Source organism: Hylobates moloch, unplaced genomic scaffold, assembly GCF_009828535.3.
Source record: "Hylobates moloch isolate HMO894 unplaced genomic scaffold, HMol_V3 SCAFFOLD_16, whole genome shotgun sequence".
Taxonomy (NCBI): Eukaryota; Metazoa; Chordata; class Mammalia; order Primates; family Hylobatidae; genus Hylobates; species Hylobates moloch.
The window spans coordinates 59,467,301-59,494,430 of NW_026652291.1; the positions used below are offsets into that span (position 1 = coordinate 59,467,301).

General features: G+C 40.8%; 1 long non-coding RNA gene and 3 gene segments (V, D, J or C); 3 read left to right on the forward strand and 1 right to left on the reverse strand.

Annotated features, from left to right (window-relative positions):
- LOC116484561 (uncharacterized) overlaps positions 1-2,404 on the reverse strand; it is a 65,399-nt gene extending 62,995 nt beyond the window's left edge. For both annotated transcript variants that reach the window (XR_009210205.1, XR_009210204.1), the window contains exon 1: positions 2,317-2,404. This is a non-coding gene — a long non-coding RNA (uncharacterized LOC116484561). The remainder of the gene's footprint in view (positions 1-2,316) is intronic.
- The window catches only part of LOC116484549 (T cell receptor alpha chain constant-like), a 544,481-nt gene that overhangs the window by 424,355 nt on the left and 92,996 nt on the right, over positions 1-27,130 (forward strand).
- LOC131381434 (T cell receptor alpha variable 41-like) overlaps positions 1-27,130 on the forward strand; it is a 175,309-nt gene that overhangs the window by 116,051 nt on the left and 32,128 nt on the right.
- LOC131381433 (T cell receptor delta constant-like) overlaps positions 1-27,130 on the forward strand; it is a 43,238-nt gene that overhangs the window by 7,708 nt on the left and 8,400 nt on the right. Inside the window, 1 exon segment of the C gene segment in view lies at positions 19,787-19,856. Within this exon segment, the coding sequence occupies positions 19,787-19,856 (70 nt within the window).

Here is a 27,130-nt window from a genome sequence, read left to right on the forward strand (position 1 = left end):
TAAAGCGACATACAAAAATAAATAGCCTTAATCATTCACAAAAATATTAATGTGTGTCAAATTTAAAAACAATAAATTGCAAATTGCCCCTAACTTTGGCAAGGTCCTTTCACCTATCTTAAAATGGACAAGTTTACAAATTCGGGCTATAAACTGCATATAAGTTTTTGTTGTTGTTTTTTTTTTTTCCTTGAGACGGAGTATCACTCTTGTTGCCCAGGCTGGAGTGCAATGGCGCAATCTCGGCTCACTGCAACCTCCGCCTCCCAGGTTCAAGTGATTCTCCTGCCTCAGCCTCCCGAGTAGCTGGGATTACAGGCATGCACGACCATGCCCAGCTGTTTTTTATATTTTTAGTAGAGACAAGGTTTCACCATGTTGGCCAGGCTGGTCTCAAACTCCTGACCTCAGGTGATCCACCTGCCTCGGCCTTCCAAAGTGCTACGATTACAGGTGTGAGCCACCGTGCCCAGGCACATATGAGTTTTTATAAGTAAGCTATTTTAGTAGTGAAAAAAGCATAGGCTCTGGAATCAGAGACAAATAGAATGACAACCCCTCACTTAATAGTTCTGTGACCTTGAAAAATGTTGCTTTAACTTTTCTAAACCTCTATTCCCTTATCCATAAAATAAGAATAATAATTGCATAGAGTTATTATAATGATCAAATTAAATAATTGCTAGTAAGTACCTGAGTGACTACAAAGCAGAGGTGCTCAATAATACTAACTCCATTCCTTTCAGCACCCGATGGTCTGCAGTAGAGTGGTTTCACCCTCTACTCCAGACAGAAGGAGACAGAAAAGACAGAAAAGCTAGAATGGGAGAGAACATGGCCAATGATCACTAGCATTTTTCCAAACCAAGAAATCTAAAGTGCCTATCAGCACATTTTTTATAAAAATACCTCATCAGGAATGTTCTTCCCACACAACCTCTCTAAATCCTTTCCCTGCACTAATGATAACGAAGGTCCCAAAGGCAAGACCATCACTGGGAGGGTCTAGCTCCCCAACAAGAGATGATGTCCTCATTGCCCTTCATTTGCAGAGATGAAGGTGACACAGGTCAATGTCAGCTTCACCAATAGTAACAGGGAGAGTAATTTTTTTTTTTGAATCAGGGTCTCACTCTATTGCCCAGGTTGGAGTGCAGAGGCATGACCATGGCTCATTGCAGCCTCAACCTCCCGGGCTGAAGTGATCCTCTCGCCTCAGCCTCCTAAGTAGCTGGGACTACAGGTGTGCAGCCCCATGCCTGGGTCATTTTTTAATTTTTTGTAGAGACAAGATCTTCCTATATTACTCAGGCTGATCTTAAATTCTTGAGCTCAAGTGATGCTCCTGCTTCAGCCCCCCGAAGTGCTAGGATTACAGGCATGAGCCCTCACGCCCTGCATGAATGAATTTTTTACATCAAACCTTCTCCAACAAACTTGGTTCAGATGTCTTAGACAAGAGTTGCACAAAGGAGTCTCAGTCTTCAGAAAGTGCAGCCTTACCCAGCTTTATGGATGCTCTAGGACACATTTAATTCATGCATCCGTTTAGGAATAGAGATCTTCTCCCATCCTTAAAAGGGAACCTATAATATTAATTACTGACCTGTGATGAGTCAGCTGTCCATCCTCATTCGGCCCATGCTGTCTACATGGAGTTAGTTTTCACTGTGGTGATTGGCCAAGAAAAACCAAGTTTTTCTAAATGAATTCCAAGGATAAATAGCCTAATTCCAGTTCTTTGGCTTCTTCCACTAAAGAATTATAGGGACCTGATCTAGGGAAACTGGGGGGAAAAGCCAGGGAATGAGAGCCACTGTCTTGCCAGAAATGCATGTTCTGATGGGGAAAGATAGTTCAGAATATCTGCGCCAAATCACACATTGGAAAGAAGCTTTCTGAGATCTGAGGAAACTTACACCTGCTAAAAAGAGCTAGCAGTCTGCTGGAAAGAAAAAAATTCATTTGAGTGTCAGAACTCTTACTCTTCACTTTGTGTGTGACTGTAGACAAGTCAGTTATCCTCTTTGCGCCTCAGATTCTCATCTGTACAGTAAAGAGTTCACATTAGATTGTCTCTAAGTTTCCTTCAGCACTAACAAGCTATAGGTCTCTGCCCAGCAAGAAAGAGAAGGAAACCACCACCGAACATAGGAGATAAAATTTGAAAGATTCCTGAGATATAGGAATACGGATTCCTGCCTAGCTGATTCCTTTATGTGGCCCAGTAAGGATAAAATCAAAAAAAGGAACTAAATGAAATACACTCATGATTAATCAAAGGGGATTGAAAGTCGTGGCTAACCTCACACCTACCTTGCATCACCTCCAGCTCACCTCCCTTGAGACACTCCTCCTCTTCTTTAATGCCTCATCATGATTCTCAAAAACTGTGATCACTCAAGGTTGAAGCTTTTAATCTCCCATGTATAAAAGGATATGCAAATAAAGTTCAGTTTCCTGTTGAGTCTCTGCCAAGGTCTTAGCCTGGCAGTTCTGGGAAAAGAGCCAAAGACCTCATATTTCTTGGCTGTTAACATTCTCCCATCTGTGCTCAAGTCAGCAGCCTGGGCTTCAGGCTGTGGTTTGTCTTTAGTCTCACACTTTCCCAAGTTTTCTGAAGGAACCCTTTAGAATGTTCCTGCAAGAAAGTAAGATACAAGTGGCTCCCAAGAAACCAGACAGAGGATTATCTGGTTATATTTGGAGGCAGTAAGAAAAAGACCAGGAAGTATATATTCCTGTAGTATATAGCCACAGAATCCAATCTTGCAAGCTACTTGAAATACTGATATTAATTAAGCCTTAGGCTTTCAATAAGTCATCTGTGTCTCCAATATGGGATGTCCCACATCATGCATATGCACAGTGAAAAAAAGCAAGGTCCTTAGGTACAGTATGGCATTCAAAAATTAAAGACCTGAGAAACACAAGACATCTCAGTGTGCTTCCAGGCTGGAGGCTCTGCTAAACAACAGAAGCAGAGACCGGACTAATTGTCCCCTGTGTCTCTTTGATTGAACTCACACAAAATAGAATCTACCATTTTTACTCAGAACGGGATACCCAGACCCAAGTTTACTGCAATGTTGTTACCAATATTCTGATGGAAATTTTTATATTCCGAGCTGTGTTAAAATTGACCATTTATTAAACATGGAATTTCTACTTTTTCTGTAAGTGCCTTGTCTTACTTGTATTTCCCAGTATTTCCCTTCTAAAGCTAACTCCCCAAAGGGCTTTCCTGTATGTTCTCACTTCCATTACAAAGTCAATGTACAAGTTAATTTTTTTAATTTCTTTAGAAACCTTTATAAAGAAATTTCCTCCTTCATTTCTCTGTTATCCCAGGCAGCTGTCAGGAGCAAAGAGCTCAAGCCTGCACTGCCTTGGAACAGGAATCAGTAAAAGACACTCTCAATCTACTCAGAAGGCTGAGGTGGGAGGATCACTTGAGCCAGAGGTTCAAGACCAGGCTGGACAACTAAGTGAGGCTCAGTCTCAAAAAAAAAAAAAGATCTCAATGTTATTGTTCCATACCCAATCATTCACTTGGTGTTTTCTGCAGCATTTATTTATAAATATCAAGTCTGTTCTTATTCCTTGAGCCTATATTTTTTAAAATCATGCTTTCTTTAATATCTACTCAGAGTATTGATTCTCTTCAAATTTCCCACCTCTTAGTTCTCCTCCCACTCTCTCCCACTCTGATCCTTACACCTCCAACAATGATCATTCTAAGGCTATTTACATCTCAATAGGGAAGTGATGTAAAACAGGTCTCCTTACTCTGTTTTGGAGCGTTTTTGTTGCTGTTGCTTGCTTCTCTGTCCCACCCCAAACTCATGTGTGTCTGAAATTTAGCACCACCTTGCGCCGTTTGTGAGCATTTTTCTCAGAGGCTTGTCCCAGAGCAGGATTTTGAGACTGAGCCTGAACTCCACTGATGTTATGACCCTTAGAAGTGCCTGGCTCCAAAAGACTCAGGAGTTCCTGCTTAAATCCAGGTCCAGCTACTTCATCCCTGTGACTTGTTATTGGAAAAGGTTGAGCTATCAACATATTGCTCCTGTAAAGGCTCAGAACTGAATCTTAGATTCTTCAGGATATATGAGTCCTCTGAGGCTCCCGGGCAAAGGCTCGAACGTAGCAGTTCTGTGGACTATAAATGGGAGATGTCCAGATCATACACCTTCAATGGAAGAAAAAGCATTGTCACCTTAGACGACTCCAACTCTGTGGTCTATTTTTGTCTTCCTAATACCATACCTCATTCTCTAGTGCATTTATGGCAAGCCTCATCTACTCAGATGTAACCAAGAACAAGCCAACGCACTCTTGTGTTAGTGTGGAGGCCCAAGGTGGCGTAAGTGAATGTGACTCCAGACGAAAACCTTCCCCTCTCCAACACAAAGATGCCAAAGACTATGTATAAAGCAAGTTTTAAATCACTCTATATTTCCATTTGAATATATTTCCCCAGTTCCTATGCATTGCTTCTGCATACACAGAGTTCAATGATAAAAATCGAGACTCTGTCCTAGATACGGTAATTAACTCAGCTATCAATGCCAATTGACTGTGTAGAGGGGAGACAATTTTGTACCAAGATTTACTAACCTCTATTTTAATGAGAAAAACAATGGAAAAGCTTTCTTCCTACTATGACTCTTTCTGGATAAATTGCTTGCCAGGAAGGGTTAGGATAATTCTGCCATGACTCTTCGTCTTCCACACCTAAAGACATTTGGTCTCCATCATGTATGGAGGAAGGATCTCCTTGTTCATCAGTATTTACACCATCACCCTGACACCAGTAGTCAGATCTAACTATACAGCTTGGCTAATAAACCTGGAAAAGCTCATGTTCTAAGAAAAAAGTGGGAAGTGGTGGGACAGATGGAGCCTGAGTGCTGGGAAACTGCCCGTGCCCACTGCTGACTTGGTCTTCTCACCAGCTGCTTGATTCAACAGATGCATCTTCCTTATGAGGCACCAGAGACCCAGAATGTCCACATCCTGTGGTCCCCTGTACCCTTAACACCCCACATTTGAGTTCCTTTGCAATTCAGAGAATAAAACCTGCAGGCTTTGAGCCAATTTACAACAGATGTGGGTCACAACAACCAACTACCCAGGAAGCCTCCACCAGAGCAGGGCGTGAGAATCAGCTTCTTAGATACTCCCATACGTGTGATTCCATCAATCATTTAACAACTGCTCAAAGAGAAAGACTAGGAGACTTTCTCCAGAGCATCTCCAGGGATTTAATTCACTATGTTGGAAATTAAGAGATTACTACTAAGCTATAAGAAGGCTAAGACAGAGTTAAGGGAATTATTGGAAAGTTGGCATTACAACTTTACATGTACACTAGGAAAATCTGCAGCTCTACCCATAGCCTTGACATAATACCTTCCTATACCCTGTCCTTGCCCAACTCTAACTCCCACATCATGGTCATACTCTAGATAGGCCCCTCTCTGCATGTAGGACAATGTGAATGGGGATTCTGCTTATCAGGATATCATCACTAGTCTGTGCCAGGCCTTGCAAGAATGTCCTTGTGCTGCAACTATTTGTACGAGATGGTACCCTGACCACCCGTAAGTGTGCAGACTTTTTAACTTTTTTCCCCCAAGAAAATGGTCCCTGATGTGCACTGCCTACTGAGTAAAGCTAAGAAAGATAGGAAGGAAGAGGACAGAGTGCAAGGAGAGAAATATTAGTGCAAGGAGAAAAATAATGATGTGGATGCAGAATATTTATCATGTGAATTCGTATTAACCTGACTTCCTCAGAAAATGTCAGCGTTAGTATTAGAATGTGTATTTCCTTCAGAGCGCTGAAAGAAAATATGAGAATTCAAGGGGTGCTACTGCAGAATCCACACGCACGCACACACACACACACAAAGTGCTTCGCTGTGTCTGGAATGATGCAGAGTCTTGGCAATAGTTCGGGAAGCTGCCAGCTGTCCACCCATTGTAAACAGTGAAGTAGGTCATCTGTGGCTCCCCATCCTCATCTGTCTAGGCCATTCTCTTGGACCCTCCTCCACATCCCATTCGTCATATGTTCTCATTCTATTTCCATCAAACCTCAATCTCAAGAAATGACCTGAAATCAATTCATACTAATGTTTGAGTCATGAAAACAGAGGAAGGCTTTAGCTTTTCTGAGATTGGCAGGGAGGGTCGCAAATGAGCATTGTATTTTCATAGAGATAGTAGCCATAAGCTAAACACTGCAGCAACCACAGCAGAATTTTCCAAGCTTGAGGAACACTGCCCAAAATGAAAGACAGAGGTTTGTTCTTTCTTTGTTTGGAGGTTCAGTGTGGATCATACACAGAGAGTCTGGAGCCTCCCACAGTGGGCACTTCTTTTCCCCTGTCCAGGGAGAAGTCCAGCTGGAGCAGACAACCAGAGAGAACATTAGCCTGACCACGGGGAAAGGCATTGCAGCAGAATTAGGCCCAATGGAGGAAAAAAGATGCCTGGAAAGAGATTTCATTTCAATAGCAGGAATAGTTTTGTAAGAGTTGATAGCCATTCAACAGTGAAACAAGCATCCTTGCATATGTAATCATATATTACATATAGTCCATATATGTATATTACATATACATATATTACATATACTCTGTATATGTAGTCATACTCCATATACACATCTGTATCCATTACATAATCAATTTTCCATGCTATTGGATATTTTTCCTAATCAGTATTTTTAATAAGCTATGTTAGTATTGTATCTAGAGCTATATTATAGTTTACTCAATCAGTTCTCTTCATGGTTGAGCATTTAGGCAGCTTCTAAATTTTTCCTACTATGAAAATTATTGTGATGAACACACCTGTACTTACAACTTTTTCATTATTTAAAGTCATCATATATGTATATGATGATTTGGACCCTGTTCCACATCCCATTCTTCATATTCGCTCATTCTATTTCCATCAAAACTCAATCTCAAGAATATTTCAGTATATGATCTGAAATCAATTCATTCTAACGTTTAAGTAGTGAAAACGGAGGAAGGCTTTAGCTTTTCTGAGGTTGGCAGGGAGGGTCACAGGTGAGCACTGTATTTTAATAGAGATAATATCCATAAGCTAAACACTGCAGCAACCACAGCAGATATACAAATGGTATATATACAAATATACAATTATATTTGTATAAATATATATAAACATATAATAAAGTTAGCTCCTATTTTCTTAATTGGAAGATTCAAAATTAAGAATTTTGTCCAACTTGAATATATAAAACTTTAGGGTTATAGAGAAATTAGCCAATTCTACTTTAGATGTTTAATGTATTAATACAGTTAAACATACATATTTTAAAATCACATATTATGTAAAATAATATGTCAATTTTGAATACTGCTTTTTCCTTTTAATAATTCATAAAATAACTTTAAATTCTTCATAAGCATTTCAAATCAATGTATTTATCACCACTAGAGCCATTTTTTATCCTCAAATATTTTTCCAGAGTATATGAAACTCACTTTGCTAAATTGAAAATTTAGAAGCACGTTAGATGTAGAAACATAATTTTAAATTGTTTCAATGATAGCACATTATTATACCTACTTTTGAGACATAATATATACTCACATAATATTAGAATCATTGTTTTGCCATTTATCCTGTAAGTGAATATTCATGATCTCCACAACAAAACATTTACTTTGATAGATTTGTTTAAACAATATCAAACACTTGCAATCTTGAAGGCACTGGAAGACCCAAAAAATAGTTACTACATTTCTGTTAAACTACTTAGTCATCTTTTTAACTAATTCTATCAGCTGACTTCCATAAGCATCCACGAGCTAGCATTGATTGAGATCATTCCAATGTGTCCTCACTAAACTGTACTTAACTGTTCAAAGCAAAATAATTAAGTGAAAGCATTGTAATATTGTTTTTCATAATTATTGTAAGGAATCAAATATAAGGGATTTCTTCTTCTCTGAGGATCATGAACCTTACTCCATGTTCAAATAGATATAGTATTTTCTCACAGTAAATTCCCCAAAGTGGAAATAGTCACTCAAATGAATATTTTTACTCTTTTGACATTAACCAAATGGCTTCCAATAAAAATCAAACAATTTATATTGTTACCAACATCTTGCCCGCATTGGGAGTGTCACCATTTTGAGCAAAAGCTTTAATTAAATATCTACCCAAAAATGGTTTGTTAATACTTTACAGTTTTATTACTAGAGAGTTAAAACATTTTTTCAAGTCTGATAATCAATGACTAACTTTTTTCATTTGTCCATCACCCATTTGTTTTTTAGGTTGATGTTGTTTTACTTATTGATTTGTGTGATTATAATAATTTTGTGCCTGAGTTTTTCAGCATTTAACCACAAAAACAGCATTGGTGAAAGGAGTTTCAGGGTATTGTGGATGGCAGATGGTGGTGATGGCAAAGTGCCAAGGAAAGGGAAAAAGGAAGAAGAGGGTTTTTATACTGATGTGTTTCACTGTGTCTTTCTACCACAGAGGTTGGAGTGCATTAAGCCTTTGTCCAAAAACACCCAGCTGTGACCCGCTATGTATGTCTCAGCATTGGGAAGAGTCCTCTGAGTGTCATGGGAAAATAATATATGAATTTTATTGCCCCTGTGTCCCAATGATTTTCTGTTTACTCCATGTTGGTCTACTGCAATAGCTTCAGAACATAAATATATCACCAAAAACATCAGTGATAAACAATTCCAACCACACATTTCAGTGTTTACTAAATATACCAATGGCACTGTAAAAAAGAATATAATGGAAGAGTAAAAGAATTGGGACTAGTTGTGACTGAGTACCTGTATAGTAGGCTACACACTAGGTATATGATGAACCAAGAAGTTGAAACCAAATCTAACTAACTTACATACTCCCTTCCTTTAAAGAACTTAATGTCCAGTACAAAGCAAGTGTTCAAAACAGTGTTTGTTGTGAATTGAATCCATTTCATTGGAATACAGCATGCTTGCAAAGTCCCAACTTTTTAAAATAATGTGTTTCTAAAGACCACTGGTCTTTAGAAAGACCAATGACCAAAGACCTTAGACCATTGTTCTAAGGACCATCTGGAAGCAGATCCCCAAGGTGAAATTCCGACACTGAATTCCCAAATCCTAACAGGTCATGTACCTTGTTCTGATGAGAAAACTGTCGAATGAGGGAGTAGCAGTGGCATGAAGGATGTTAGTAGGTAGCATGAGCCAAATGGCCCAGTGATGTGATGAAAAGTGCACTCCTCCAAATAAGATCCTAGTTACTAGAAAGTCACAAGTAGGTAAACAGATGCTGGGAGGGACAGTTTTTGTTAGATAAAGTCAGCAGAGAAAAGCTTTTGGAGGAGATGAATCCTGAGCTGGTGCCTACAGATAGTGACAGACTTAGTGTGACTGGAAATATTATGGAGAATGAAAGAATCTCCCTCTCTAACTAATGCCACCAAGCGGTCCCTTCACCCCAGAGCAAAGACATAACCTATCTCCACCCAAGTGAACTATGTATTCTTGAAATATATCTCCTCAGAACTAAACCATTTTTCTGTTCACTTCAGATCGACCATTGTTAATACCATAGATCTGACAGCTTAGAAGTCCTGTGTTCTTCACTCTTCTCTTGACCCTCTGTGAGTTTGATTCAAGAGCATGGGGATTAGTCCCTTCTCTTGAATTACAATCACCAATTAGCACACCACATCCAATTGCTCTTTTTAAGTCTGGGAGAGCAAAAACAATGCACAGGTGAAGAAAACTATGCCTAGGCCTCATCCCTAGGTTGTCCAAAGTAACTGAATTTATGGCTTCAAGGACAGAATACATCAACCCAATCAAAATAAAATCAAAGAAGCCCATTTTCAGGGAATAGAAACAATTCAGAGAAATAACACCTTGAATGAAATTCTCATTTTTAGTGCAGAAATGGAACATAACATCCTTAGATTACTTGCTTTCTAAAAGTGAATACTCTTTAGGTATTACTTTTCCAACATTGATGAGTTTACAACATTTCTTTCTGCATAGCAGACAAAACTGTGTAGGCATTCACAGTTACAGAAAGAAAAAATGTGACTAGCTTCCTGCTTCACACAAAGAAATCATGCAAAGAAAACATTTCACACCAAAAGAAAAAAGAAGTTTTAAAACATTTTAAAGTCTCAGATTACTTGCTGGCTATAATGGGAATGTGTAACTTTGTGAAGATGTCTGTAGCCATCTTATTCTAATGATCATTCATCTTTATCAAGCCATTATGTCCATCTTGACATGATGCAATACACAGGGTATAACATCGCCTGCACAGTATTTCTGACAGAAATAAATAAATAAACTAAAACTAATCAAACTTTTAGTTCTAACAGGAGACAGGAAGCTAGAAAAGCAAATGAAAGGATTCCACAAAGAAACATCTAGACAAATCCGGCAGGTGAGACATTCCACTGGACAACAGGTTCAGTTCCACCAATAATCAATGACATGAAAAGGGGGGAAAAAAGTGCAGTAGAGGGGAAGCAATGGAAGGAAAACTATTAAAGATTAAAGAGATTTAAAAGATTTAACAACAATGAAATGCATAGTCTTTGAATGGATCCTTGTTTAAAAAAATAAAGTCTGTAACAGAGGCCAGGCATGGTGGCTCATGCCTGTAATCCCAGCACTTTGGGAGGTAGAGACTGGAGGACCACTTGAGGTCAGGAGTTTGAGACCCTGTGTCTGACAAAGAAAGAAAAAAAAGAAAGAAAGAAAGAAGAAAGAAAGAAAGAGAGAGAGAGAGAGGGAGGGAGGGAGGGAAGAAAGAAAGAAAGAAAGAGAAAGAAAGAAAGAAAGAAAGAAAGAAAGAAAGAAAGAAAGAAAGAAAGAAAGAAGACAGAAAGAAAGAAGAAAGAAAGAAAGAAGAAAAAGAAAGAAAGAAAGAAAGAAAGAAAGAAAGAAAGAAGAAAGAAAGAAAGAAAGAAAAAATAATAATCTATAAAAGACATTCACAGCATTTGGTGGAAAATTAGGAAAACTTGACTATGGGTTGGCTATTAAGTTATTTTCGGGAATTTCTGTTAACTTTGTTACATGGAAAATGGTATTGTGGTTGTGTAGAAGAATATCCTTTTTTGTAATATATACTGAAGTGAATTGTCATTTTATCTGTAATTTTTTTTAAATACTCGAGCAAAATAAATAGAAAATGTGACAAATGTTAACAATTGTTAAATCTAGGTGATCATTCTATAGATATTTATTTTATTAATCTCTTCTTTTTGGATTGTTTCAAAAATTTTATAATAAAATCCTTTTTTAAAGTCTTCATTTTATGGCTGGGCATGGTGGCTCACTCCTGTAATCCCAGCACATTGCGGAGCCAGGGCAGGTAGATTGCTTGAGCCCAAGAGTTCTAAACTAGCCTGGGCAACATAGCAAAACCGTGTCTCTACAAAAGAATACAAAAATGTCACCAGGCAAAGTGGTGCAGGCCTGCAGTCCCAGCTACTAGAAAGGCTGAGGTGGGAGGATCACTTGAACCTGGGAGGTGAAGGCTCTCCCAGTGAGCCATGAGCATGCCTCTGCACTCCAGCCTGGATGACAGAGTGAGAACCTGTCTCAAAAAAATAAATAATAAAGTTTTCATTTTTAAATGGCCAACAAGTCTACAGCAAATTTAAACAATGAAAATATGAAATACAATATCTTCCTTAAAAATTACCATATTTTCTTAAGGAATACTGCTCTGCTCAAAGAATTCCCTAGACCTGTAAGTGTTCGAACAAATTAAAATCTTGTGTTTTTATAACATATTTCTAAGACAACAATGAATTCTGTCACTAACTATATGAGTAAAATGAACAACAAAACCACTAATAATGATGGTGCACATTTTAGATTCCTATTATTCTTTTTCAAGACACAGGCATAAATGAGATATCTTAAAATCACTGACTTTCAAGATTTGAGATAATGATAATAGCTCAAGATCAAGTCTTCCCCTTGTGTTAGAAGTGGGAGTGGGACAGTTGCAGACTTCCACAGTTGTACCAATGAACCCCAATCGGATGATTTTCAAGCTACTTCTCCTTCAGGTGGGTGGGCATCAGAGAGAAGCTAAGAGAAGGTTTTGACAAAATCCAAAGTGTGTCCAGACTCCTCAAATAAGGTAACCTGACCAAGTTTAATACATTCTTAGGGCCTAATATGGATCTCAGTTCAAAATCCTGGTCTCTTAATTCTTGTCCAGTTGCTAAGTGTATTATTTGACGCATTAACTCTGCAAATCATGTTGGTCCATTCTTCTTCTTTACGGTTTTGCAAAAAAAATCACGTTGCAGTTTCAAGTATCTGTCACTTAAACAAGTAAGCATTTATTATTTTTAATGGGAGGGCTAACATATTGCCACACAAATATAGTACAGGTACTAGACACAGACTCCAGGTCATCACTGAGCCTTCCCACCATCATCATAGATCCAGCATCTGACTTCCAGAGTACCACCAAGAAGAAATCAGAGGCAGATGACATACAGATCCATGGTCCTTGACTCTAGAGAGTCCAGCCAAAATGTGTGGGTCCATTTAATCATTTCTACAGAAATGGGAGGCTACTGCTCCAAAGACTTCTAACCACTCACTCATCCATCACTCAAAGCATATGATACAATTGATCTACTGGTCATTAGCAAGCAGGTAGAGAGTGGTGAAGCAGTGGAGAGAGCTATTGCAGCTTTGGTAGCACAAACAACATGGAATTAGGACAGGGATTTTCAAAGTATTGCCCACGGACCTCTGAGCACCTCAAGATCTTTTCAGGGAGTCCATGAGGTCGGAATTATTTTCATAATAACAGCAAAACATTATTTGCCTTTTTCATTGTGTTGATATTTACACTGATGGTGGAAAAGCAATGGTGAATAAAACTGCTGGTGCCTTAGCATGAATCAAGGCAGGGGCATCAAATCTGTATTAATAACCATTATATTCTTCACTGCCACGTATTTTCAGGGGAAAAAAGTTAGTTTCACTTAAAAATGTTACTGACTGTATTACCTTGCTAGGGCTGCCATAACAAAATACCACAGACTAGGCGACTTAAACAACAGAAATTTATTTTCTCATAGTTCTACAGGATAGAAGTCCAAGATCAAAGTGCTGGCAGAGTCGGTTTCTTCTAAGGCCCCCCTCCTCCATTTCCAGGCAGACGGCAGGCTTCCTGCTGTGCCCTCCAGAAAGGATGGTCTTTCCTCTTTGTGTGGGGAACACTGGTGTCTCTTCTCATGGTGTGTCCAAATTTCCGCCTCTTATAAGGACATCAGTCAGATTGAATTAGGGCCAACTTTAATGACCTCATTTTAACTTATTAACTTCTCAAAAGGCCCTTTCTGCAAATATAGTCACATTCTGAGGTTATGGGATTTAGGGCTTCAACATGAATTTGGTGGAAAACAATTCAGCCCATAATACTGACAAAGCAATAACAATTATTAATTTTATTAAATCTCAACTTTTGAGTACATATCTTTTTAGTATTCTGTGTGACAAAATGATAAGCACAAGTAAATCATTTCTGTTACGTTCCAAATTATGATCGTTATCTAAGAGGAAACACTTGTGTGGTTGTTTGAGTTGCATGCTGAACTAGCTACTTTTTCCATGAAACACACATTTTTGCTTGAAAGAATAATTGACAGACAACTATGGTTATTCAGACTTGTAGATTTACCAGCCATTTTCTTAAAAACAAATGAACAGAGCCTGTCATAGTAAAATAAACAACTTATAGTTGTTGCTAATCATAAAATCTTTTTTTTTTTTTTGACAGAGTCTCACTCTGTCGCCCAGGCTGGAGTGCAGTGGTGCGATCTCAGATCACTGCAACCTCCACCTCCTGGGTTCAAGTGATTCTACTGCTTCAGCCTCTTAAGTAGCTGGGATTACAGGTGTGCGCCACCACGCCCGGCTAATTTTTGTATTTTTAGTAGAGACGGGGTTTCACCATGTTGGTCAGGCTGGTCTTGAACTCCTGACCTTGTGATCTGCCCTCCTTGGCCGCCCAAAGTACTGAGATTACAGGCATGAGCCACTGTGCCTGGCCTCCACCAGCATTCTTTAGCCTCTGTCCTTTGAGATGACAGGAGTGTTCTCCACAGAGTCATTGCCACTTCACCCTGACGTCTAGAATGAAGACACATAGAACAGACCTAAATCCAACTCACATCTTGAAGCCCGGTCCAGGTGGCCTGCAGACCAGTGAGCAAAAGTGATACATGTTTGTTACTGTAAGCAATTGAAATTTTGGGGTTGGTTGTTATAGATCACAATTACGACAAAAATAGCTGATTAATACATATGGTGGGTCTTGAGAGGATTCGACCTTCATGTGCTTTTAACCCTATGTCCCCGGCAATGATGAAATGGCACACATAAAACTTTTGGTGGCTTCCTCTTATCCTCAGGATAAAACAGTATAAAACACAAGACCTTAGATTACTTGCTCCCTTAAATGCAGTTGCATTGAACTACTTACTTCTTGAATGCTCTGTGTTCTTTCATATTTCTTTGCTTGAGATGCCCTTTCCTTCTTCTATCCCCCAATTGATCCCTAGCCCCTCTGCATTTTCAGGGTCTTAGCTCAGTTGTTTGCTTCCCTGGGAATTCCTGAATGACTACCCCAAACTGATCTGGGTTAAGTGCTCACCCTTTTCAGAATTTTCACGGCATCCAGTACTTATCTCTATTTTTGCACTCAAAACCCTTTTTCTCTCTTCTTCATTAGGTTGAGACCCTTGAGAGAAGTGATCTGTCTTGTTCATCCCTTTATACCATGTACCAGCACAGAGCCTGACCCAGTGAGTGCTCAGAAAGTGCCTTCTGAATCCATTTTAAGGATGAGGTATTTCAGGTTCAGGGAAGATAAGCAAGTAAGTGACAGAGCCATGGCCAGATCTTCCCAAATCCCAGGCTCTAGCTCACTGCCTGGTACCAGGCTGCCTTATGGAATACTACCTTAACATTTGTTTAGTGGTACATGGCACCACTACTTAAAACACATTGGTTTTTAATATTAGCCTGAGTTAAACATGGTTGGTAAGTTTAATTTGTTGTGATTTACTCCATTCCATATACTATATTCTAAAGCCGTATAGAAATGAGTTTCACGTTGTCTACATATTTGGAGTATTCAAGTCATGTTCTCTTCCACTAAGATCAATTGCACCTCTGGAGAGGAATCTTCGAATGCCACAGCTGGGAGATGTTTCAAAGATCATATATTCACTCTCCTAGGTTTTCAGATGAGAGAGTCTAGAAAGATCCAGAGAGGTTTCACAACTTGGCCAAGTCACCCAATTTCAAAAGAACACACAAGAATTTGGATATCTCTATCCCAGTGCAATGATCTTTTTGGTACACTAGGCAAATGTCTTCTTTGGTCTTTCATTCTGGCATTTATGGTTTGAGAATGTTTCAGCCTCTCAGTTGATACTCTTCCCTGGAGTGGCCCTAGGATAGTCTGGGCAACCTGGCCCTTTCTTTCTCTGTGCAGATTTTAATCATTATGTGAGATGTTCTTCTGCAGGAATGGGGAAGAGCAGGCACAAGGTGGATGAACCCTGAAGTTCAACTCTTCCTGGAAGGAGCCTGTGTCATGTTCTTTTTGCCAGGCAAACTCATTTTCAGAGGAAAGAGACAGTGTTGGAGGCTGAGTTGACTGTGGTACAGTTCAGTCCTGGCTGGATTGAGGTCTCGTGCTTGGGAGCAGATTTATGGGATATTAAGCCAAGAAATGAAATAGGGATTAAACAGGGGCATCCTCCAGGCTTAGAATATTTGTGATTGTGAACTTTGAGCTAGTGTTATTTATCTCTACCTGGTGCTCCTGGTATTAACACATACGGTTTGAGAGTTGTAGACAAACTACAGCATGTTTTAAAAAGGGTACCAGGTTGTTTAACAGACTTCAAACCATGTCCTGGGAGGAATAGCTAAAACATATGGGAGACTCTAGACCAAAGGAAGGGAGGTATCACAGTGATCACAGTCTTCAAATATCTGTCAGAGGAGAGCTAGCGTATCAGAAGACAGTTGGATTCTCATGTCTGCTTATGCACTCTACCTATTGCAGTATGTTGGTTTGGTTGAAATACATGAGAAAAATCTGGCCTTACATAGATATGTAGTATGAAAACAAAGGAGTATTTTAACAGCCTGTTCAACATACTGTGGACACAATATTCTTTATATTGCACCATAATTTGACAAGAGGTAGTTTCTTTGAAGGTTAGTTGCAATGTGAAATCTGATACCATATTAGTGAACTTAACATATTCTGTTACATTAAAACATTGGTTTATCCTGAAATTTGGATAGAATATTCACCCATGCATGCTTCTTAACCCATCCATTGGTCACTTGAGAAAATTGGTTCACTGTTAAGCAGCTTCCATCTGTTAGCACACATTTTATTATTCAATACCAAAATATTACAGTAGTTAACATAATCATTGGTCTCTTTAAATCAGGAAAAATTTTTAAATATTGGTGAGCTATCTACTTCACGGTGGCAAACATAAATTTCCTAAAACTCTAATTTTTCCTGGAAGCTTAGATTTTATAATTAGCAGGCTGGGCACAGTGACACATACCTGTAATCCCAGCACTTTGGGAGGCCGAGGTGGGCAGATCACTTGAGGTCAGGCGTTCGAGACCAGCCTGACCAACATGGTGAAACCCCGTCTCTACTGAAAACACAAAAATTATCTGGGTGTGGTGGGAGTGGCTATAATCCCAGCTACTTGAGAGGCTGAAGCAGTAGAATCACTTGAACCCAGGAGGTAGAGGTTGCAGTGATCTGAGATCGCACCACTGCACTCCAGCGTGGGCAACAGAGTGAGACTCTGTCAAAAAAAAAAAAAAGATTTTATAATTAGCAACAACTTAGCTTAGGAGGCTGAGGCAGGAGAATCGTTTGAACCTGGGAGACAAAGGTTACAGTGAGATGAGATCGCACCACTGCATTCCAGCCTGGGCAACAGAGCAAGACTCCGTCTCAAAAAAAAAAAAAAAAGAGAGAGTGTTGGTGGAAACCCATTATGTGACGTGTCTTGAAGCCTCAGCTTAGAACTGGCACACTGTCACTTCCACTCATATTCTATGAATCAAAGCATAATGAAGCCCCAATGTCAATAGAGCCTATAGTAGGAAGCCCTGCAAAGTCACATGGCAAAGAACCTGGAGGGACACTTCTATTACAGGGAGGAAGTGAAGAGTTGGGAAGCTGCATTCTCATCAGGATTCCCAACTTTTGTTTCCTCTAACTAATTCTGTTCACGCCAGTTTCTGATGGCTGCTTCTTGGGAAAGTTACCAGCACTAGAAGGAGCTCAATGAGTCTCATATGGGTGAGTCAGAAGCTTATTCCATCGATCAGCTACCTCTTGCCATTTCAAAGACTAGTACCTAAGGCCAGCTACATTCAAGAGTCCAAGTGACAGTTCTTTGTTCTTATCTGGTTCTCCCCATGAGGCCTTTTGCTCTATGCCATCCCATTACATCATCTGTTATTGAGGCCATAACATTTCTTATTTTTCTCTTTTCCTATTTGCTTTTTTTTAATCAGCAAAAGAATGTTAGACTTTATGTAGAAAGATAACGTTCCTTGGAGTTTATGGGGCAGGCATGCAGCTGTATGTAGGGTGGAAAGTCGTTACAAAGGTCATAGGTAAAATAGTCATAATTAAATCAAACCATGGATTTGGATAAGACCTCCAGGGAAAGTGTGAAGATTAACCTTTTTAAATTCCTGTTCCCTGTTGATAAATAGCAACAACAACAAAATTCGTACTCTTCTTTCATGGTTAACATTTAATAAGGTCACTTTCGATGAGCCTATCACCTATCATATTGCTTTGTTTTGATAGCACTAGAACAGAGATCAAAGGCAAACAAGACCAGTGTCTTGTGAGCCCTGAGGGGAGGTTTTGAGAAGGCAATGACTGGGTCAAAACTCTGAGGTCAAACAAGATTAAAACTGAAAATCATCCGTTGAATTTGGCCAGAGCTGCTGCCTCTGATTGCTCAGGTTGTGCCTTCACAAGGGCACCTGGCAGAGAGGAGAAGTGGGGCTAAAATTCAATGCTTGCTCTGCCGCCAGCCAAGGCCCTGATGTGGGGCTGCATCTTCCGGAAAGGGAAGGCCTTTTATAAACCACACAAAAGTGCAATCTGTTCGCCAAGCTTGAACCCAAGGGGCTATCTCTACATTCACCCAGCAGGGCTGCCTTTTCCAAATTGCACAAAGCACCATATGGGCTACTGGCCTGAATTTAGCAACTGGGAGGAAGTCAATGGAGAGGACACAATTTTAAATTTACATGAAAACCCTTTGTAAACTGTATAACACTATTCAAGTGTAAAGCAGAGCAGGAAGAGGTGATTCAGAAGCTTAGCAGGTGACAGGAGAAATTACACTGACCACAAGCATTTTCTGCCTAACACACAGCATGTAGAATCTACATGAGATGTTTAAGTACCTGACAAACTCCTCAGTGGGAAACCATTTGAGGGCAGACTGGCCGGAAAGCACAGATGGGAGTGGATGTGATGATTTCTAAAAGTCCATTCTAGTCACAAACCCCAAGGCAGATCTAGCCAGTGGGGCAGAAGAGCCCCAGACAGAAGCACCTGACCTAACTGTCAGGACCCTTTGATCTTGCTGGAGCTTGACTTGGAGAAAACATCTGGTTCTTGGGGATTCTCAGGTGCCATATAGTGTAAAACCGAGGGGAAGTTTTTGTAAAGCTCTGTAGCACTGTGACTGGGGGGATACGCACAGTGCTACAAAACCTACAGAGACCTGTACAAAAACTGCAGGGGCAAAAGTGCCATTTCCCTGGGATATCCTCAGCCTGGGTCCCATGCCTCAGGAGACAAACACAGCAAGCAGCTTCCCTCTTTGCTTTGGGGCGTGGAAGGGATAGCAGGAAGTTGACTGGACCAGGGAGATGACCACGGCTGCTGACCTCTCACTCACTGCTGTTCTTCCCTGGGTGAAACTGGCATTTCTACATTTTCTTACAGCACATTTGGGGAATACAAAAAGGTCTTTCTTAAAAACTATTCTTGTCTTGCTCTCATGTTGATTCTATTGCAAAAGAGAGTTATATGAGCCACCTCATACGGAATTTCTAAATTCAAACCTCTAGAGAGATTTACCCAAGTGCTTTGCTTTGCAGTTTGGGAAGATGGATTTGAAGAGGGATTGATTCGTTTGTAGGCAATCACCAGCCACAGTTGCTCATTCTAAAGCTGACTGCTCTGTAAATCACCCGGGGCTTCATGCCACCCTTTCTCCTCTTGCTGTGCCACACATTATCTGCCTTTAAAGCAGCACTGGTGGCTGTAAAGGCCTTAACCCTGGAGTAGTCATGGAGCCAAGACCCACCCCTTTGACGATGCCAGCTTTCCAACACAGAGAGCTGAGTATGGGTCTAGGAAGTGAGAGCAATGTAAAACAATAGAAAGCAACAGTTCAGAGCACTGCATCAAGTGTACTGCGCTGGAAAGGTCCGCCATTGGAAATATGCTCCTCCATACTCCTCAGACAACAGCCTTCCGAAAGCAAACCTGTCCCTACTTGCAGATGATTACACCATCTATGAACCAGCTAGATAAGCAACAAGTGCCATCTTTCATGGAGCTGAGCCTTAAAGATCCTCCAGTCCTAAAGCTAATGGGAAGAAAGTAGGTGGAAGCAGTGCTGAGGTTTTTGGAATGTCCTCAAGTGCTGTGACATGGACAAACTCATCTTTGGAAAAGGAACCCGTGTGACTGTGGAACCAAGTAAGTAACTCATTTATTTATCTGAAATTTAAGGTTAAGGCATCCTCCATCTAAGGAGGCAGAAATAATCCTGAAATGGGAAATGGATGAAATAGCTAGTGTTGAGGAGGACTCCTGGGAAGAGGTGAAATATGGTTAATCCTTTCCATAGGAGGGGAGCAGAAGGTGTCTGTGAAAAAAGACTTTGGGGCATATGAAAGGACCCACATGGCTCAGAGGAAACAGAGAACTCTGCCCAGTCCATCGAATTTGGGTCACGCTGTAGAAACCACAGAGTCATTGGCCCAACTCCCTGAGCAGAGTCAGAATGGACATGGAATGAGGCTGACCTAAGTCCAGATGGTTTTACCAAGGTGATTCCAAACGTTCTGACCTCCCTTACACCAAACACATCCTCCTGGGAGAGCTCAGAACTGAATCCATCTCCTGGGCATGGAGGGTGAGGCGAGAGCAAGTAGTCCCTGGTGTTGCGATATTTCTCTTCAGAAGAAAATAACCTATTCCAGACATTTTTTTCTAATTGTTTAAGGTGCAAATGAAAACTAGGTTACTAGTGAGAAATATGGGACATTCTGGTTCCCATTGAGACAAGATTCCAAGCAGGACAAAGTGAATGTGTAATGCTTCCAACTAAGAAATGCTTTGAAGTCTCCAGGACACAGCCAGGAGAGTACCCTACCACTCACCAGTGTTCACGGTTTTTGCAAAGAGTATATGGTACCACTCACTTATTAACAGTTATGCAGGAATCAATGCTAAGGTTGTTGAAGGACTGTGCTCGACACAGAAGGCATCTTTGATGTCCTTTCAATGGCATTTGAATTCAACCGCGTCTTGCTAAAAAATAAAATAAAATAAGCCAGTGGTCTCCACCTGGCAGCAGCTTCCAGTTAGATAGTGCATGTTAATCTTAAGTAAGAAAATGTAATAAACCAATACAAAGATCCATTTCAAAGGTCCTAGGGAAGTCCAGCAATAGGGGTCAGTGGTCCCAAATCAGCCCGACCAGCTGCTGGAAAAGAAACAGCATGCCCTGCCCTGCCCTGGCTGGGACTTTGGCACTCAGCTTAGGTTTTTCAAGGTAAAAGAAGGCTCTAGAGAGACAGGGTGATGATGGTGGGCTCTTCTCAGAGACCAGCTGGGGACAAAGCAGTTCCAGGCACATGCAGGGAAGGAGGCTAAGGAAGGGGAAGGATAGGCATGAGCTTCCCCAGACCTCACACACTGCAGGGAGAACAGGGCAGGGGCCCTGCCTTCAGGGAGAAAGACACCCAAAGCTGTGCTAGTGGAGTCAGTGCAGAGATGTTCAGACTTTTTTAAAAAATCAAAATCTTAGTAAGATTTTGAAATTTTAACTAATTCGGGCCTTTGCTTTTAGACCTTATTATCCTTAAAATTTTCACTAAAATAAGTTTATCCACATTTCCAACAAAGCTAAAGACTGATTATCCGAATTTCCCTTTGTTTGCCAAGTTTTTCCTAATGAATTAAGTTCCTCTGTTTACCCATTTACTTGGTCCATATTTCCCTAACTGTGGAGCGCATAACACATAATTTCAGACGGAGAGACGTTCTTTCTGTTTGCATGGATCTATCTTTTAATGGCTATCAGAATAGTACAACTAGGCTATCAAACCCATGTGATTTCAAGTTTCCTTTTAATTATATTTTAAGTTAAAAAGTGAGTAAATTTGTTTAAATTATTGAGCAAATTATGACAGATGAATATGGCCAAAAAAGAGGGGGAGATGTGCTTAATTAAAGTTTGGGAAATGCTGAACTTCATATTGGTGCATTTCATCAGCCTTTGAAGTGGAAAAATAAGGGGTATCCAGAGGGGGCATGACCTAGAATATCTTTGAATGGCGCCTTCTATTTTTAAGCTACCAACATTGGATTAAAGAGACGGCACTGCAAACCCAGGGCCTTTATCTTCTCAGAAGCCTTTTGATGCTTTTTTTTCCTTGGGAGCTTCTTTCAAGTTCATACTTATGGAGCTCCTGGGTAGCACAAAACTAACAGAACAGGTCTATACAAACCCACAGCTGTAGATCCCACACTTTAGTCCTCTGGATAGAGTAAATCTGGAGAGACCACTTAGCTTCATAAAACAGAACAGAGAAACAGGACAAAACAGCATGGGATAAAGTAATGTAAATGTGTACTTCTATGGTCACAACAGCGGCAGCGGGGAAAAGAGGCATGGTCGTTGGGAACATTTGCGTGGAAGTGGGCCATGTGATGGACTTTGAATGCAATCTATTATTGTATGTCATAATTATGTAACTACCACTTTTTGAGTGCCTACCATTTATTAGGCCACTGGGCTAAGTCCTTTAATGAATGTCATTTCACTCAGTCCTCACAACGATCATGTGGAATTGAGGTACCATGACTTGCCTTTTATGGATCAGGAAACTGAATCTCAAAGGGGTTCCTCAAGATCACACAGCTTAGTAAAGTCATCATTTGAATCACCTGCTTGATGCCAGAATCTGTGCTCTTAAGAACTCTGCTCTTCCATCAGGGCTACAGCTAGACTAGGGCATGTGTGGAGATTTTTCCTGCCTGGCCCAGCCTCTGCCTCAGGTCTCTAATGAGCTCCTTTTCAAGCTGAATCAGAAACAACAGTTATGCCACTTCCCTCCCAGTGCCATCCCCATCACTTCTCTCACCAAGGAAGAACTTCTGAACCCCCGCCAAAACCAGTTACCCAAAGCAGCATTCCCCTTCCCCAGGAGGAGCCAGGGGACGCCCATCTCTCACATTACACCCCTGGAGACCCAGGGTCCCTAAATACAGAAAGGTCCAGACGATGATCAGAGCATCACCCTTTCCCTTAAGAAAAGGAGTCCACATAATTCTGGCCTCATCAAGATGTTTCCCAGATTCCAAGAGGTGACCTTCCCATTCCTCCAGGCCCACTGGCCGTTGGCCTGGCATCTGGCATTCCCTCTCACTCCCAGTGAGCATCTCCCAGAACAGAGCCTTTGCACCCGCAACTCCTTCCACCCGGAGCCATTTTCTCCCAGGGACTCACACAGTTTTCTCCCTCCCCTCCTCCAGATCTCCACTCAAATGTCATTTCCAGTGAATCCTTTCCCTACCACCTCATGTCATTCTGAAGACCCCTTTCCCTGTTTTATTTATAGCCCTCATGTCTACCTGAATCTTTGTATGCTTGTTTACTGTCTGTTTCCCTTGCTCTGTGAGAGAAAGGACTTTGAGTTGTTTCTTACTGCATCTATGAGTACACTGAAAGCACTAAACAAACATTTGTTGAATGAGTGAATGAATAAATAAAGGAATGAATAAATCAGAGAAAAAGTCAGCTATGGTATAAAGCAAAAGAGAAGAAAAATGAAAGGAAGCTGGTAACCTACAGAGCCAAGCCTGAGTCCTGCCTCTGCAACCCGTCACAGGTCACTGCCACTATGTGCCAGGCACTATTCTGGGTACCAGGGAATCCACATGAACAAAGCAGGCATGAATTTCTGCCATATTGGAGCTTATTTTCTAATGGCAAAAGGCAGATGGTAAACTAAATAAATAAATAAAATATACAGTATGTTAGGGTGGTAATAAGCCCTGAGAAGAAAAATAAGGCAGGGAAGGAGAATAAAGAGGACTAGTGGGAGGGACCAGCATGCAATTTTAAACAGAAGAGTCACAGAAGGTCTCACTGGAAAGGTGACAGTTGAGCAGAGACCCAAGGAGGTGGTAAAGTGAGCCACGCAGACCTCTGGAGGAAGAACACCTCCAGGCAGAGGGGACACAGGGCTGCCTGGGGTGTGTGGCTGGAGGAGGGGAGGGAGTGATAGGGACAGAATGTGAAAATGAGGTCAGATTGGTGATGGGTTAGGGAGAGGGTGGCTTGTAGGCCACTGTAAGGACTACTGCTTTTGGATTCGAAAGGGAAGATTGGGGAGTAGAACGGAAGTCACACGAAATCTAGAGAAAAGATCTAGAGAGACAGAAACCTGAATACCAGTCCTTACCCATGACCCTACAAAGTGGGCACCCTCTTCATATCACATAACACCAAAAAATAGCTTCTGTTCTTTTTCAGCAACCTGTCCCAACAATCCTTCCTGCTTGGGAGCTCTGTTCTTAGTGCAATTACATTCCCCACGCTTCAAGTAAAATATATCTTCTCTGAGTTTAGCCCTAATAAACATTCTAATAATTACATCGAGGCTCTCTAGTTCACAGATGCTGTATCTAATCTTATAACCTATAATACATAAGACGTTATCTTCACTTCGTAGAGAAGCCAGATAAAGCTCAGTGAGTTTAAGGAACTTGGCCAAGTTTACACACTTGGAAAGGGACAGAGTCAAAACTAGGTTTGGGATCTTCTGACATCTTTCTACTTCACAACGACCAGGAACCACCCTTCATGTTAGTGATTCTCCAACTATCATCTACAGTCTTTTAAGGATTGTAAACTGATCTGAAAAATCCATATTCCCTCCTTGGTTTTTATGGGTGACATACAGGCAATCTCATAGATTCTGATGTTCACATATGACAGAAATTAATTTAACTGTCACTTCAAAGTGTGAGAGTGTCATTGAAGCTTGCTAAAATTTGGTATGCATGAATGTGCTATTAAAATGGATGGAAAAACTTAATTCTATTTTGTACTAAGCAGTCTGGCTGCTGCACAATACTTGTCAATGATGCAAAACTCTCAGATATGAAATAAATTTCCCCTAAAAGGTTGGAATGCATGGTATATATAACCTGCTAGGTCCCTGCCTCACCTAAGTGTAGCCAAAAGGTGGAGAACCACTACTCTATGACCAACGTTCCACCCTTCTTTCCTCTTGATCAAACCAAGAAACATCTTTCCAGTCTATATTCATTCTCTCTTATTTGAGCACAAATTCTGTCAGACTGTAATACGGGCAAAAGCTTGGATTTCTATTTGACGCTAGAGTCACCTCTTGTTCCATCCTGAAGGACAACTTCTAAGACTGAGGAGAAGAAGTTAGGCCAGATGGGACAGAAAATCGCATGGGATGAATATCACGTGACTTGGCAACTGGGGCTAGGTTTGCCGTAAAGGGAAAAGCAAGGTAATTTTTGGATTAGGTATGTCAGCTGTGCCAGACCCCTGATCTTTGGCAAAGGAACCTATCTGGAGGTAGAACAATGTAAGTAACCTACTTTTCCTTCTTATGACCACTATGTTTGGCTATGATATTTGTTAAATATTTTTCTAAGTCACCAGGTTAGGAAGCAGTGCTCCAGTAGGTAATATAGCAAGGGATGGCTTGAGGAACAGGAACTGAGTTTCTGATAAAATCCAGGATGGCATCTGTGCTTCAGTGAGCCATCTTGATGCATTGTCCTTCCTAGAGAGTTTCTATTCCCTCTACCTGGCTCCAGAAAGCTAGCCTCCTCAACATCTATGCATCCACCATGTACAGATCTAGGCCACCACTGTGATCAGACTCACACGACAGCACTTCAGGGGGTGGACACAAGGTGAAATGAGGAGCATGCTGAACCAGTAAATCAGAGGCCAAGTTCCAATCTGTCCAATGCATTAACTGACAATGCATTAGCTGACAAACTCTGTGACTTAACTGCACTGAACTATAGTTTCCCTATAGTTAGAGGAAGGATTTCCAAGCTGTCTTCCAGCCCTTGCCCACTATGATCCTGATTATCCCCAGATCAATTCTTATGAACAATTGGGAGGAAAAGCAAGGAAGCCCAGTGGTGTGACTGTCCTACTACCCAGTAGGAATTCTGTGATTTAATGGAAAAAAAAAAACCACTGGAAAGGGAGTGAAAACTCCTCCTATGCATCCCTTAATTAGCCCTTGTGTGATCACAGAGGTTTGGAAAAATGATGCCTTGAGGCTCCTTTCGGTCCTATCATCTATTACTCTGGTTCAGGGGCTGGAAACTGGAAACTGAGTGAAGCCCAACTCAGCCACTCACTTAACCACCTTTACTGTGCCTTTGTCTGTGAGATGGATCTAAAAATATCACCTCATAGAGTTTATTTCAACAACTTTGTTGAAGTAGTATAAACACCGGCTGTTTAAGTAGGAAAGTATTTATACAAATGATAGTCATCTGTGATTATTATAGTCCTTTGGATAGACCCCAAGTCTTTTGCATCAATGGCTCTTGCTCCAACCATTGTGTTCTTCCACCTCTCACTGAGGCACAGTCCTGTTGTGATTGATTTAGTTGAGGCTTATAGTTACATTTCTGCCTACAACGGCCATTTGGCAATTCTCAGCAAAATATGTGAAAATGTTATCCTGAAGCAAGATCTGGGAGTAAGAGATGGCAGGTTGAGGAGATAATAGCAGAAAATCTAAGGACTTGCCTAAGTGTCAAAACTCAGAAGATAGCAGACATCAAAAAAGCTGCCAAAATATAATGCTCAGATCTCAGAAACCCTTGCAAAGTTCTGTCTCCAGCTACACCCATTCTGCTCCACCCACCCACTTCCAAACAGATGAATTAGACTGACAGGGAGCAAATAGGTAGCAAGGTTTCTTGTAATGATGCCTGCGGTAGTGCTTTGACAGCAAAACTCTTCTTTGGAAAGGGAACACAACTCATCGTGGAACCAGGTAAGTTATGCATTTTACTACAGCTCAGTGTGTATATTTCTTTAGGGTTGTTGTAGCATAGTCCTGAATGAATGGGGCTTCTTGGGAAGTAAAGAGTTCTAAATTAGAAACCCATTGTTTGTTGCAAACAGTAGGGGTAAAATTTGGGAGCAAATGCATTAGATTTCCCTTAAGAAAATATTCTGTATATGCTTGGAAACTCCATTCTGAGACTTGGTATTGATAAGTTTTTTACAACTACTGAAAAAAAGCCCTAGGTCAGGCTTTTAGTTTTGGGCCCCCTGGAACCAGGAAAAAGGCAAGCTGTGGTTGAGGAGGGTCTCTCCAGTATTTATGAGGGATAAAATTCATGGTCACAGTGTAGGAAGAGGGAAGGTTAGAAAGAAAAAAGTATTATGAAAGGAGTTTTAAAAAGAGGATCTTTCTCTCTCTCTCTCTCTCTCTCTCTCTCTCTGGATAAGAAGCCAATCTTGCCCTTGTCACTTTTTTCTGAGAACTTGCATTAAGCCAACATAACTGACTCAGATTAAATGGTTCTCAAGGTCCCATCCTGGCCTGGGTCTGCTGAGAGCAGTTATGTGCTCACCTCTCCTGTTAGCCCTGAAACTGGGGACTCTGCACAATGGTTCAGGAGCCTGTATCCGATGTAGAAACACAGCCACCAACTCCAGG